Consider the following 15,926-nt stretch of genomic DNA (forward strand, 5'->3'; position numbering starts at 1 on the left):
TTTTCCATCTAGTGAACTGGCTAAGATGGGAGTGTCCCTGGCTGGCCACCAGAAGAAGATTTTGTCCAGTGTGCAGAGCCTGCAGACCCAGGGGACGCACGTCCAAGTATAACACTTTCAACATTAGAGAAACACGAGGAGACAAAGTCAAACTGGATGCCCCTGTTAAGAGTTTCCCCACAGCAACAGAGTTGTGATGTAAGCTCTGTGCTTGGGCCTTCTTGGATTTTGAGACACATTAAGATGGAGACGACATGGACGTTTGCCTCCTTCACCTTCTCGCAGTTTCCCCATTTGTACCATCCTTGGTGGGCACTTCTGGCTTTAGCTCTCAGAGTCCCAGCAATACGGTCACCATTATGGAGCATCAAAGAGACACATTTCCAACTGCAAGGCTGCACCTGAAGCATCCCTGATCATTTCACACCGTGTCAACTCAACAAAACAGGAGGGGAAAAGACTTTAAACAAAAGAAATGACAAAAAAACAAATTAGAATATAATATCACTGTCTGTTAGGTGTACAGTTGTTTTTTCTGTCATTTTGTTGGCTTTGAGTTTTCACCTTGAAGAGTTTAAAAAGGGTCAGATGGTATGTACATCTGTAGATATATGTTTATATGGGCTGTGTGTCTCACAACCATAGAGATGGACCTAAAGTTTGTATTGTTGGTGAGGTTTATAGGCTCAACCTTAACAGACGTAATTACTTAGTACGCGTGTGGCCCCTTGCATTGCTCTCTGTACACAGAAAGCCAGTGAATGAGCCAAGATTTTGAATGAAATGAATGTTTGGGTTTGGGGAGAGGGGAACTGAAAAACTGGACCTTTAGGGATAGAGAGGGATATAGATTTGCTAGCTCACATAGGATGGAACTATGATTCGTTTTTAAATAGTGTATTGGACCAAGACCAGGGCTTCCTTAGTGACTGCTCCCAGACACACTTCCATAAAAACTATACCCAGTGCATGTTTGCAAGTACTCTTGCATTTACAGTACAACCTAACTAACAGCAGAGAATACAGCAGAAACAGCTACGGTGCAGTTAGCACAGAGAAAATGTTACTCTTCCGTCGTCTTTTCCAAACAGCAGTCTATCACAGGTGTTATAGTATGGTGTTGTTGCAAACACTTCAGCCCAGAAGTTTGCCTTCCAGTATTTCAGGTATGTTAAGAGGTTTATAGTGTTTTGTGAAGAGCAAAGTTGATGCAGACAGATGTCAGGACAGATGTCGTGACAGACTTGACACTGTTAAGGACGTATGACTTGTTTTTCCAGTGTTGTGCCATGTACAGTAACTTTGAAATGTTCATCTAAATAACGACCCACCATTCCAACTCTATGGTTTTCTTTCATCAGTTCCCGTGGCTGGATGGTTACACAAGGCCAGTTAGAATAATTACAGTGGTTTGTATTTTCCAAATAGTCTGCTTGATGAAAAGAAGCATTGGACCCTTTTTCAGCAAAATGAAATAGAAGCAGTGTTGACTTTCAGCGGTGCCACCACAAGAGGGTAAATTTGACTTTAAAAAAAAGAAAGATGATTTGTGCGTGTTGTATTCTATCACTTCCCTGGTATCTGTCATTTTCAACACCCTTATTTACAAAAAAATACCCATAACCTAAAGAAGCATTTTTTTCTGTATTAGAAGGAAACTGCAGCTTATCACAATAACTATCACAATAATTATACAGTAATATATGAAGGGACCCTCTTTGTGTACACTGTAATAATGGCACTGAACCCGCTTTTAGTGTATTTCTGCACCCAGTTTTAATATTTGTGGTACTCCATAGGACCAACAGTGGCATAAAGTACAGAATATATGATTGTATCATAGTGTAAAATATGTACAGTGTTGATTTCCAATGTTAGAATGTTTGTAATGATAACAATGATGATGACTATGATGTACTTTTATTGTGAAAAAGAGATTTCTGAAGTTCTCGTTCAGGGGTGGGTCATACAGAGGTGAAGGTGATACGTTGGTCTGAACAAAGGAATGTAGCATGGTGCAAAGCTTCAGCTTTTATTGACAGGTGAGAGTGACTGCAGTTTCTACTATAGCGTTAGGATGAGTAGAATGGACTTTCTTTATTGATACACTGGCTTCATTTGCATATCCACCTTAAAGAGTCGTTACATGCACTTTTTTGACCTTGGACTGCATACAACACAATTTTAAAAAGATGCTTGTTCAGGAGAGGGAAGGACGAAAAGTCTAACACGAAAAATCCTCCATTTAAACTTGGATCTGATATCACAGATTGAACATTTGCTCTCTCCTTACCCTAGAAATGATAGCTGAGCTTAGCAGACTTGTCAAGCATTGCATTTCTATACATGCTGCAGTAGTTTGCATGGTATAAGAGTATTTTTAGAGGGTGAAGAGTATGAAGGGTAATGCTGCTTCCCTAAAGTCAAGAGCAAAAGAGTAAAAGTGTAAGAAATGGTTTCTGCAGCATGTTTGTCGGAACTAATGTAAGTGAGCTGTGACTGTTAGCTTATCTATTAGCTTTGTAACAAGACTTTACTTCAAAGGCTAAGAAGTACATCTTTTACTTACTAAATTTCTTTATTTTCTGGAGTTACAGGGTATTTTAAATCCAGTACATGTATATGTCCAATCAGTACATGTGGCTTTGGAAGTCACCTGGAAACTCAGTTAGCCAAGAGAGACCTTAGCTAAGGCGATAGACGGTATAAAAGATGGACGTAGCCAATGTGCTTACATACTTTTGTGTGTGAAGTTCTGCTTTGAAGCCCCAAGGTGTGTGTTTACCTCATCATCATCTTGGCATTTTTAAACTGGATTTAATGAGGGAAAACCACACTCTCATTTGCTAATGGCTTGTCAATCACATGTCATTAGCCAGTGATCATATTCTGAATAATAATAATGAATTATGCTATTCATTGTATTCAGTATGCCTTCAAATGAGTCACCGTTCCTCATACTGAGGAAACTGTCCCCTGAGGTTAGAGCAGAGTGACATTTTTCTATCAACTCCTACAAGACTGGAAGTGTTTTTGCAACCACCAGTATCAACCCCAGTGGCCAATAAATAGAATGTAGATTTAAAGTCCTTTTCGGACCCAGAAGCTATCTTCATTTTTTGTACCGCCTCTGACTAAACCTGTAAATTTAATTGATTAGTTATCTACAACAGATAAAATGTGCCCCTGGTGGTTGTAATTTAGCATATTGTTATTCTGAAGTAGAAACCTACGTTTGTCTAACGTTTCAAAAATATAATTAGTAACATGCACCATGCTAGAAGGGAAATCCAGACAGGCCTGATAGTTATAAAATCTGAGCCACTCTGCTGCCAGTGAAAAGTTGCTTTTTTAATTGTGTTGTTCGGCCCCAATGTTTTAGTACTAGTAAAATAGAGGCGTGACAAACTGTTCTGCTTTTTTCAGCATAAGCCGCAGGTGCAAATTCAGAGTTTGAAACTGTTCATTCTACTCTTGCTAACTCTATGATTTCACTCTAGCGCACTACCCGTGACCGCTGGCCTTTTAGATGCCTTATTTTCTGAGCTATTTTTCTGTTTTGTTGCCCTATACAGGGGATATTGAGAGTAAAGTGTATTTATCTGTGTTCTTAAGGTAACCTCACATTAACACCCTGGTTTTATAACATCCCAGAGGCCCCCTCAAACTGTACCATCATAACTTCCATACCTTTAAGTAGATACTATTAGAACCGTCACACATGAAGACCTGTAAAAGTGGACGGGGAAAATCACAGTGTTGTTATTTATTTGCAAATTATGAATATGATTGGCTTTCAGTTCTTTTCTTTATAAGTGCCAAATTCCTCTTGCATTTTTAACATTATGTTACTGCCTGCAAAATAATGGTGAATTGTTGACATTGTCCTCTTTTTGACCCACTTATTCATCAGCACTCTCACTTTAGAAGAAACCATTTTGGTTTCTACTCTGAACTCCCTGGTTTTTATCACTTTTCACCATGTCAAGGTTAGCTATGTGGGCTGGTTTGCTTGAACTTAAATACAGTGTTTGTATCCATTCTCCACAAAGTCTGTATCGTAAATGTTAATGAGTGATTCTCATCTGAGACTTTTAGCACTCTATCTCCCTCTTTGTCCTCCTCTCTCTCTTTGTTTGGCCATCATACAAGGCTTATTTGTCCCCATGCCAATTTCCTCTGCGTTGCTTGTTGTAAAGGGTGTAGGCATTTTAATGTCTTTCATGTCGCTGTAATAAATATGCTAATATTTCTAATTTCTCACCTGAAGCCTGCAGTGTCTTTTTCTTCAACACATTTCCTGCTTGTCTTGCTCCCTCAGAGAGAAGATCCCAGAGAAGATTGAAAAAAACTTACAAATATTATATATACAAAAAATATATAGTCCCAGCATTCATCTAACGTTTTATTTTACTTATTGAACTGAGCTACTAGGTGCTTCTGGGCAGGTGTAGATGATGGCTTTCGGTTCATTTATAGTTGTCACGTATCGCATAAAACGCATCTCATTGGGTCGGCTGGTATTCCATTAATTCCATATTCTCAGCCTTGGCCTTGTATGTGTTGACAGTAATGACAGTAATGTTGCTATCACTACACTATCGAGGCTGATATATATACTGATAGTGAGTCCCATTACAGTAGATGCTTGCTGATGTGAACACTGCTCTACACACCATCCCCACTGTCAGTAACACTGAAACCAATGAGCTCATATATATTGCCACAGTAATCCTTGGATTACTGTGGCACTTGGATATAATATAAAGCATGCATGTAGAGAAAGTTCCCCATGGAGAAGAAGGCTGGAAGCCACTATTAAGGAAGAAGATGGGCACATGAGAGACAGGTCCTGGATGAAAAGGAAGGACAATAAAATATCTACAACAGTGATGGCAAACAACACCAGCGCCAAGTGGCTGGTGGACCTAAGATCCAATCACAGCACCTTCCATGAGTCGGAGTGACATTAAAAAGGCAGACATCCAACAATGAGTCTCCGTAATGAAGGTCTGGACAGCACCGGGACCTAACATGATTCATGTCTACTGGCTAAAGTAGTTAACAGAAGTCAGTGGTCACCTAGCACCACAAATAAGGAAACTACTAACAGCAGCTACTCAGCCAGACTGGTTAACACAGGGCAAAACAATCCTGATCACGGCAGCCGATTACCTCCCTCACAACAACATAGAAGCTCCTCTCAGATATTGGAAATAACACCAAGCCAGATCCTGGTTGATAAAGCAGTACAACAGGGCTCTAAGATCAATTGGAACAACTTGACCCCCGCCTAGATTGACTACATAAAAGTATATGACAGACAGTATGTCTGTGAAGGGTCTCAGTCATCCAGGTCATGGTAGTCTAAGGAGCCTTGAGAGAAAAGTGTTTGGACTTCTTTAAGTTGCTTCTTTAAATTGCTTGAATCAACTTAAAGAAGTCCAGACACTTTTCTCTCCAAGCTCCTTAGACTATATGACAGACATGGATATTGGAGTACTTGGCATTATACAAGGCTAATAGTGCACTAATAGCATTCATCAGAAACCCAATTGGACTCCTAAGGACTGGATGCCAATTCCAAGGCAACTGCACAAATCATCAACAAATGAAGACAAATGAAGGTGATGCACTGTCCCCACTATTACATAAACAGATTCAGGAGTGATGCGACCATCAGCCACCTTCTATACATGAATGACATCGAACTGTATGCTGGGAGTGAACAAGATATTGACTGATTCACCTCACCAGGATCTACAGCAAGGTCATCGGGATGTCATTTGGGCTCATAGGTGTGGACAAATGTTTGGCAAGATAGGGAAGGTGATCTGGACTGAAAGGGTGGAATTACCAGGAGGTCCAATAGCAAACATATAAGACGACGTCAAGTACTTAGGCTTCCCACAACAGGTACCATGATAAAGATGCACAAATCTTATCCATAGCCAAATACTTCCAGAAGGGGCTGAGAAACCAGTTGAATGGTAAAAATAAGAGCCACAATCCAGGATGAAACACTGAGCATCCCCAAACACATCATTAAGATGGCCCCCTGATATGAGCGGTTTGAAGAAAGCCTCAAACAGCTGAAGACTGACGGTGAGCAACAGGAGGAGGAACTATCATGGATGACCAAGCCCCTGCATGGGATGTAGCATTGACAGACGGAAGAAGTGGCTGATGTCAAGAAATCCTACAAGTAGCTAGAAAAAGCCAATGTAAAGGATAGTACAGAGGCTCTGATCATGGCAGCACAAGAATAGGCCTTAAACATCAGACCCATAGAGGCAGGTACAAGAAAAAACCCACCACATAGTAGCAACATGTAAGAAGCTAGTTGGGAAAGCATACACTGAGAGGCACAACCAAGCAGGTGGCATAGTGTACAGGAACATTGGTGCCACATACAGACTAGATGTCCCCAAACACCCCTGGTGAGTTCCAGACAGACAAGCAACTGCTGGCCAGCCAACAAGAAATAGTGTTGGGCAATAAGAAGCAGAAAACTGCATTTGTGATAGACATGGGAATGGCAACCACAAAAGCCAGAAAAATTGTCAAAACTATAAGAGTGACTCCAACAGCTCCAGGCCAGTCAGAGGTTTCTGTCCAGAAGCGTGCAATCATAGGAAAAGCTAAGATACTGCACAGAACCCTCAAACGCTGAGGCCTCAGGTTGAGGACCCAAGCTTGAAGAACAAACATATATTACCCCAGAGGGGACGAGAGAGAGATTTTTATATAAAATGCATTCTGTGAGAACAACCAAGGCAAGCAGTGCTTGTTAGTAAAATTTCAAAACAAACATCAATTAAAAACAAACTTGAAGCAATATTTCTACTGGTATCTCATCAGTTCTCATAGTATGATTCATAAAACATTAAGTCATGTTTTATGAATCATACTAATACAAGTATGATTTATAATAATAAGTGTATTGTTTGGATAAACTAACATGGCAAAGTATGTTTTCCATATATCCATTTTAATTAAATTCTCAATTAGTAGTAAATGCACTGCGCTTATATCACGTTTTTACCATAACAGCCTGAGTGCTCTACAGTGTTTTTGCCCATTCTCTTTCTCACTCTCTCTCAAACACACACACACACACACACACAGCCGCAGCGAGAGCGAGAGCAATGGTAGCTTCGAGGGAAGGTGCTTGCCTGCCACTGGGAGACACTTTGGGTTCAGTGGTTTCACTGTCTGGCCAAAAGATTTGGCTCAGGGATTAAACCTCCAGTACTGATTAGTGGACAACTCACTCTACCACCTGAGCCAAAGCCACAGTGATGAGGTGAAGTTTTTATATGTTATATTCAGATGTAACCTACAACTCATTATCTCATTATTGTTCATTTTGAATATTTGATTATTGGTTTCTAACACATGATTACTGATGATGTTGTCTTGGGGGACTTATATACATTACCTGCAGATTTTTTTTTAACAATCTTTGCCTAAATCACATTTAATATAACAGTTTAAAATCATTTTTCTGTATGTGTACCAAAGGGTGCAGTACAAAATTTTGTTTTGGTGAGTATCAGCCTACCATAAAATCCATGCATGGCTGGCAAATCCAAAGGTGTTTTATTTTGTTGTTTTTTTTGTCCCTAGCTCTGCTCTAATGGTGATAGCGCTGGTGAAATTCCCATCATAACATTCTTGAATGGCAATATAAAGCAGCCCAGCAACCACATCTTCATTATCAATGTGTGTGTGCTGTGTGTGTGTTCCTTACTGAGAGATAATTCTGTCTCAGGGGAAAGGGAAGGTCAGTGACTTCTGGCCTTGGTTAACCCCTTAATGCACTGGCCCAGTTGCTGTCACTCTATGTTACCACCATTACACCTCATTTAGCCCATCATATTGGGCTCCATATTCCCCTATCGCTCGCTCACTCCGTCTCCCTCTTTCAACCATCGCTACACACACGGACACACACACACACACACACACACTCACACAAGGCGTGACATGCAAAAAATGCAGGCCCTGTTCGCCATTTCCTCAGTATCTATCTCCTCCCACTGCCCTCTTCTTAATCTTCCTGCTGCCCTTGTGCATCCCCATTTTTTCCTCCCCCTTCCAATCCATCCTGTGCAGACAGACGGAAAGGTTGTGGCCAGTTCTCTGACCTCGACTACCCCATTATCTTCCTCTCCTTGCTTTTTCCCTTTTCTCATAGCTTTTTAATTCCCCTCACCTCCATCCATCTATACAACCACTCATCCATCCAAAACTTTTCTCCACATGGAGCTCTCTCTTTGAGGTTCATTGCCTCTTTCTGTCTTACTGCTATCACCATGGGTTTCCTCTCACCATTGAAGGCAGATCCATAACTTTGGGCTTTAGTCTCCAGGTGTCTCTGCAGGCGGAATGTCATCTCACATATTTGCTCTGGATAACAGAGGCTACCAGGAGCCAAAGGTTTACAGGATTGATTCATCATGCAGCTGCTATTGGCATCATGTGAAAAGGTCAGATGTCCCTATGGAGAACACTTTAAAAGGCCATTGGTGACTGATGAGCCTGTCATATTTGTATCACATACATGCACAAGCACTCTATCTCTCATCTCCAGTCTTTGCCTTTGTTTCTGTCCCTCTCCCTCTCTGTCTTTTTTTTGTGATCCACAGACACACATGAACACATGGAAACACATTCCCCTGTGAATGGTAATTGGGCTCCTCTGTCATGATGTCAGGTGTGGGTTAGTGTCCCCTCATGTGCAACAGCAGCCATTAATATAACACAGAGGAGCAAACATCGATAGATCCACCACCTCGGCCAAGGGTCAGGCAAAGAGATCAATTTTATATATAATATTATCAGTTATAAGACTTTTTTGTGACTTCACCAATGGGACTAAGTCATTCTTTAACAATGCCTTGTCGAGCTTTTCTTTTCCAAAAAGCAAATTTTTTATTCTGCACATGTCAAATTCTGTGCTAACACGATTCTCATCAACCCACTGAAGTAATAGTGTCACAGCTCTGCTATAATGTGAAGTGAAATAAAGCACAAATTGAGCAACTGAGATTCAACCATAATGGCACAAAAGCAGAACGCGTCATTATTGCAACATGAGCATAATATTTGCCACCGTCCTTAATTTGCTCCTGCAAATCCAGAACTTCCCCAATACGCCTACTCAGGATGCTACAAAAAAACAAAGGGCAAGAGCAGATTTTAGCAGACATATGGCAGAAATAAGTGGAAAAATATTATTCTGTTCCACAAAATGGGCCACATTTTTATTTTATTTTATTTTAAAAGGTGGTTAGATTAACTCAAACAATAAAAACTCTCACAGGAACTAAAAATATTCAGTATAGTTATTAGACTTTTTACGGAATTTCATTTAACATTATTTAGTTACTTTGAGTATTTGAGTTTGTGCAGCCAAAATGAGAGAAGTAGATAAAATCTGATCCACGAGGAAGATTTCATCAGTCATTGGCAAAAATCACAGAAGTTCCTGCTTTGCAGCTCTTGATTGCATTGCGTGTGTTCGCTCTAATCAAATATGGCCAAGTTCAGACAGGCTCAGTATTCCCCGGGTCTGAACACACATGCACACATCAGTGCTCTTCTGTCTCATGAGGTTTTAGTTTGCTATCAAAGCGATTTCCTGTCTCAAATTTTCATCAGTAATCAAAGTTCCTGATTGAATTTGAAAAGTGAGCCCGGCTCTATAAATCTCATTACATGCCTCACTCCCATCATGCCTGCTCTCATCAGCCACAGGAACGAGACGCCACCCCGGGTGTATGTCTGCGTCATGGTCTGAGTGTGTGTACAAGTTCTTGTGAATGCAGTAGAACAAGAAAATGGATGCTGCCAGGGCTGTGATTTCAGCTTTTTTCCTTCAGCAAATAGTAGAGTTTCACTGATAAAGCAATGAAAATCATTTAACAGAGAAACACTGAGATAAAAACTACACGGAGGCAAAGGCTCTGCAGTGACAGACTTGTCGTGGCCACTCTCAGTCTTCTCCCCCTCTTTTTGTCTCCTGTCTCTGTGAATTTAGGTGTGAACAATCGATCTCTTGTAGTAGTGGGTGTGGTCTCAGGAAACCCCTGCCAGGTTCACCTGTTTTCCATCATCAGTCGATGCAGTATTTAAACCCAGTCTCCACCAATCCACCACAGATTGTTATCCTGCTCATGTGGTAGTGTAGCTCAAGCCTTTTACTTTGCTTACCTGTTTGATCAGTGTTCATCAGCCGTGTTCTTACCTGTTTGTGTCCTTTTACTACCCAGAAAACCTCCTAGAAAAGCCTGCATCACACTTACCTGTAAAACTTAAATATTGCAATACTGTAATATAGCAAGATCTAAATGAATAAAAAGGCAAAAAGGCATAACGATGGTGACAAGGCACTACCCCCTAAGAAGAGAGACCGTGCAGTGGAGTTGACCGCCTTGTAATCTATCCATGATTATCACAAATAAAACAAAAAAACTGAAGAATTTTCTAATGCTGTTTATTTTGACTCAAGCCAAACAGCTAACAAGAAACACAAAATCAGCACGAATTCTGCCTTATTGAACCCCTTTCTCCAAATCAGTAACAGATTTCGAAATGGAGCAGAGGCAGATATAAATAAATAACATTTGAGTTTGGGAAAAGAAAAAAGGTGAAGAAAAACTTGGAGGGGTTTGGAAGGACTGAGATAATATTGACCACATAATCCTTTACAGATGTGGAAATCACTGTTTAATGCATGGCAGATCTGACATGCTGAACTGCTGTTGGCTGACTCAAATAGGAGTCGAACCAAAGGTGAGCTTGTTCTCGCTCAGACCGTGCTCTCTATCGACACAGAAAAATGATGAAAATCGCAATTTAATCCTAGTGTAGCAAGATGACATGTTCTGATCTATGAAATATAAACACACACGAACCATGGAGTGATCCAGTGACTCATGCGGGGTGATGGTGTTTCTAGAGGCCTTATTTATTTAAACATAAACATACGTCTAACATCTTCCTACTCAGAAATGCACAAGCCTGCTTCTGCCTTCCTGCAAAATCATTTCGTAAACTGTGTGTGTGTGTGTGTGTGTGTGTGTGTGTGTGTGTGTGTGTGTGTGTGTGTGTGTCTGACGGCTGATTGCAGTACATTGCATGATTTCCTACGTCTGATGCCTGCATGTGTACATGTGTTTGTGAGGTGCAGAGACATTAGAGTTCTTTTGTACACACCACGTATTTATGTGTTTCTCCTATCCCGTATAATCAAACACAGCTCTTCAAGTGCCATCAATCAAGCTTTGGTGTTACAGGGAGGAGCAACCCCCTCCTTGTGCTGGGGCTGGGCCAGGGGAAGCAGTTTTACTGCTGGAGCATCCAAAGGTATTGTTTTTTAAGTTAAATGGATTTGCAGAACCTGTGGGGCCAACAAATGACTATTTGCATTTCTGTAGCCCATTAAACAAGGTTATCTGTGGCCCTCTGTAATGTCTTAACAGCAAAATAGGCATTAAAACAATATGGTTGTGTTCTGTGCATTAGCCTGGATATACACGCTGCTTTTATTTTATTGTTTCATCTTCATCAACTGCTACAATCATTTTTTTTTCCCATCTGGAATGATTATGGAGTAACGGTGTTGCAGAAGCAGCTGTTGCAGCGTTACTGTTTTGCTTTCGATTGTGTCATAGCACACCAGAATCCCAATTAAATAAAGTATCAGAGCCAACATAAAGTACTTCTTTGTAACAGTTGTGATCCTTTGAAGAACGTTGGGTAGCTACCACAATATGATATTCCAGACATGTGGAGTGGTCTGTCAAATTTTCCAAAGTTTTAAATGGAACGCTCTCAACATTTTACTGTCAGTTTGGAAACATTTGAAGCTGAGAGACATCATTAGGTTGGGAAAGCTGCCTTTGTTACACAATTGTCTCCATGCTGTGGTATTATTCTTACTCTGTCAGGAGCTATGATTGATTACATGAAGGATTTGGTGAAGTTTTGGGATGTATGGATGCATTTTTTTCTTTATATAAATCACTACCTTGATTTGGTTGTTTTCCTCTTTCATATCTCCTCTTCTTCCTACTCCCTACAGTTTGTCATCAACATAACGGCCATCACTGACAGGTGGGCATGTCTACTTTTTGATTGATTGGTGATGGCTCTGGGAATTTGCGAAGTGTCTTAAAAGGAAAGCATGGCTGAGAGGTGCTGCTAATCAGAGCTCATCAAAATGGTGTTGGAAATGTAAATTTTGAGTATAAAAAGTACCTAAACTGACTTCCCTGCAAAAAAAAAAAAAAATACATAAATAAAGGAATTTAAAAAAAAAAAAGTTTTATTCATTTATTTGTTTATATTATAACTTTTTTTTAAATGTCACTTGTCGCAAAGTAGCTATTGCAAGCATTAAACCTAAGTAGAATTTAAATCTTCAGATTCTTGCATATAAAATGATTACAGGTTGGATGAAGAAGGAAACTGTTAAAACAACATAACATCTACACACTGGCATCTTGCTGGTTTTAAGTTTTCCTGTCTCAGGTGAGAATCCTAATTTTTAGCTGGCCCCAGATGTACTGCTCTGGTTCTGCCACAGTCAGGTCAAAATTTTGAATACTTTGGTAAATACCTGCTAACCTTTATTGGAAACGACCAGAATAGACGGGATTAGAAGCCGGTATATCAAAGGGACAGCTCGGGTTGGTTGATTTAGAGACAAAGTTAGAGAGACAAGGCTGAGACGGTTTGGATATGAGCGGAGGAGGGATAGTGCACATAAAGGACAAAGGGTGTTGAAGATGGAGCTGCCAGGCAGGAGGAAAAGAGGAAGACCACAGAGAAGATTTATGGATGTTGTGAAGGAGGACATGTAGAGAAATGGTGTGACAGAAAAAGTTGCAAGGGATAGGGTGAGATGGAGGTTGATGATCCTGTGGTGACTCTTAATAGGAGCGGTCAACAGAAAAGAAGACATGCTAACCTTTTGTTTAGGGCTAATTATTAACATGGCAAACTAGCGATTAATATTACAAACATTATACCTGGTAAAAACCCGCACTCATGAACATGTTCCAACCTTAATGTTAAAATCAGTAAGATATACTAATGAATTTACCTGTACACACAGGTGGCAAAATAATTTCCTGTATCCAAAAAGTCATTTTAAAATGCACATTTTACCCCTACTATGTATTGCTCTCTGACATCCTACAACTCAGTGCTGCACCCGAAAGCTGTCTGTGTACTGCAGCTATGGCAACATGATGTTAACAGCCTTCTGGTTACGTTTTTTTTTAATAGATAGTGACTAACAATGTTTAAGTTATAAACCAATGTAGCTTTCAGACAACCTATTCAGTTAAATCATCCCATTCATTTCATAGTAGTACGCACACAATCACAGAGCAGCTTGAGTAGAATTGAAGAAAATGAGGTATAAAGAAAAAAAACAGCAGGACAGTCAAATTATAAGTTTGAGAGAGGAATAACTCTCGGTGGGTTTTTGAAGTGTAAAACCACAAGCATGGGGTTTGTAAAATGTCATGGAAAACTAACAGCGACTTTGGAGGCCCACCAACATATGCGCGCACACACACACACCATCCATAACCACATGGACTGAGCTCACACGCTGGGATAGTTGATGTTTGACCACACAAGATGGGTTCCTAAAACATTGTGCAACTGCTGACTCCAACTCCTCTTGTGGTCTGCTCACAAAAACAAAAAAACATTTAAACTGTTCTCCCCGTCTGTTTCTTGCTGTTGAACTGTGTGTGACATGAATGAATGTTCATTGTTTATATCATTACAACAGTGCATTTTTTGTGCATGCATGTGTGTGTGTGTAGTAACATGGTTATACACACATGCAGCTCAAATTTTCAGCTAAGGGTAGGCAGTTGAGGCTCTAAATCTGCCACGTGCTTACTAACAGAGGTTTGACCCAAATAACAGTGTAATTTATGAAGGCTTTTAGGCTCCCAGGCAGCCATGGAAATAGAACAGAGAATAATGTGAGTCTGACCGTGGCTACATCACTTCAGTTTATGTCCTAGTCTTTTACTAGGACACACGTCTGTGGTCCTTAATGATACAGAGACAGTAAATGCAATGTTAATGGACACTGAGGTTTACAAAGATGTGTTCAGCTGCAAATGGGAGGCTGTGCACATAATTACAGACATGCTCACAAACAGGAATATTGAACAGGTGCGGCCAGCGACGGGCAGTGTTATAAACAAATGCTATGAAAAAGCAAAAACTGTACAGTATAGTATGAGGGGTAAATATGATAGATAAATAGTAATAAAGGCAGTGAGAAATAGAGGGAGTAAAACGTAGACATAAAGAAGGCATCATTAGTACTCTATTCAAAGGTGTTGGCCCCAGGCAGGGTTAGAGGCTGAAATGGACTGCTTAGCAACTGCCTGCTGGAGGAGATGACATCTCGGGGCAGACCCCAAGGATGAGTTAAGACCTCGCAAGCCCTCTTATAGTTTTATGCGCAAGTGTGCCTGCATGTGCTTGCATGCATATAATCCTCTGTCCTACCCTCCTGCCCCATAGCGGGTCATTTGCCTCAGCACTTGAAGTGGAGATGCAGCTCTGAGGATCAGGGTCCTGTCTCTGCTCCACAGATCAGAGTGCAGAGGACAGCACAAAGACGGACAAATGAGTGCTTTCATACATGAAGGGCTCTTTTGCTTTCTTTTTCATGTCTGCAGTTTATCTTAAAAACAGTTTAGACCTCATGTGTCCACACATTTAAAAAAAAAAAATTCTAGTCACCTCGATCTGCACTGAAAACTGATGATAAAAAGGTTAAGTAAACATAAACACGAGTAACAACAGCTAAACTCTTCCCCTGTCAGGATGCCCGACCACAGTGTTTATCCCAACTGAAATCTGTGTTAACGTTAACCGGTTAAGCCTCCATTGTGTCCTTTGTTACTGTTGCTACAACTACAGCCAAACTCTGATTTGGTTCTGCTGTGCGGTTTTGTTCTTGGAATACTGAACAAACATTAAAATCATGTCGTAATCCCACTTGGAGCAGCTGCACTGCATTCTCAACGTGACTTCCAGAACTGATTTCATGCACCCAAACCAATGTTTTGGGAGTTGTTTTCTTTTTTTAATTCCACCAGAAGAGGCTCTTTTCTTCACATTGTTAAAAATATGTGCTAAGCCTACTTGTGAAGAAAGGTACTGAGCAAATGAGGAGAGCAGGAAGGTATACACAGGAATGGTTTAGGGACCCTGTGCAAACTAAATGCTCTGCAGGTGTGCAAAATCTCATTAGAGATGCAACATTCAGCATATTCCCATGCTGCAACTGCTAGTTTTTAACCTTGTGCAGTTGCAGATAGACATCAGCTAAATTGCTGTTAGAAACGAAATCTTAATGCGTACAACGATAACAGCTGAATTTGATCAGCGATATTGGCATTTGCGATGACTAATCAGAGAAAGGCTGCAAGCGACATGAGCAGAATTGCTGCACAGCATCCGAAAAACTCAATTTTCTTCTCATTCGCATTAAACTCAAGAGCAGTAGCAGAGAGACAAACCAGTCCAAAGGAGTCTCTCTTTTTCTTCTCCTCTACAGAGACCCTATTGATAGAGAGCCATGAGAATCACGGAAGCATGTCAGTAATGACATTATGCTCTTCTTCTTTTTTTTTTGATACACAGTCAGATGATTTACATAATACCGTCCTCATACTCAGGATGGACAGAGAGCGGAGGAAGAAAGGAGAGAAAAAGAGGGAAAACCAGGAGGGGAAAAGAGAGAGAGAGGGGACAGCCAATTTGTGCCTTCAGATATTTTTCTCAGACTTATCATCACACAAATTAGGTCCTGCTTTCTGCTGATAAGGTCAGCTGTCAGTCGAGATGTATTTAAAGGAGTCGATATGCACAAG

The 15,926-nt window shown here is 40.6% G+C and overlaps 1 protein-coding gene across 4 annotated transcripts in view; it reads left to right on the forward strand.

Annotated features, from left to right (window-relative positions):
* Positions 1-4,263, forward strand: part of LOC113011381 (ephrin type-A receptor 3-like) — a 79,447-nt gene extending 75,184 nt beyond the window's left edge. For all 4 annotated transcript variants that reach the window (XM_026150908.2, XM_080293335.1, XM_026150909.2 and 1 more), the window contains one exon: positions 13-4,263. In XM_026150908.2, the coding sequence (XP_026006693.1) occupies positions 13-112 (100 nt within the window). In that variant the 3' untranslated portion in view covers positions 113-4,263. The remainder of the gene's footprint in view (positions 1-12) is intronic.
* The last annotated feature ends 11,663 nt before the right edge of the window (positions 4,264-15,926 follow it).

The sequence above is a fragment of the Astatotilapia calliptera genome, chromosome 18 (assembly GCF_964374335.1).
Source record: "Astatotilapia calliptera chromosome 18, fAstCal68.1, whole genome shotgun sequence".
Lineage (NCBI taxonomy): Eukaryota > Metazoa > Chordata > Actinopteri > Cichliformes > Cichlidae > Astatotilapia > Astatotilapia calliptera.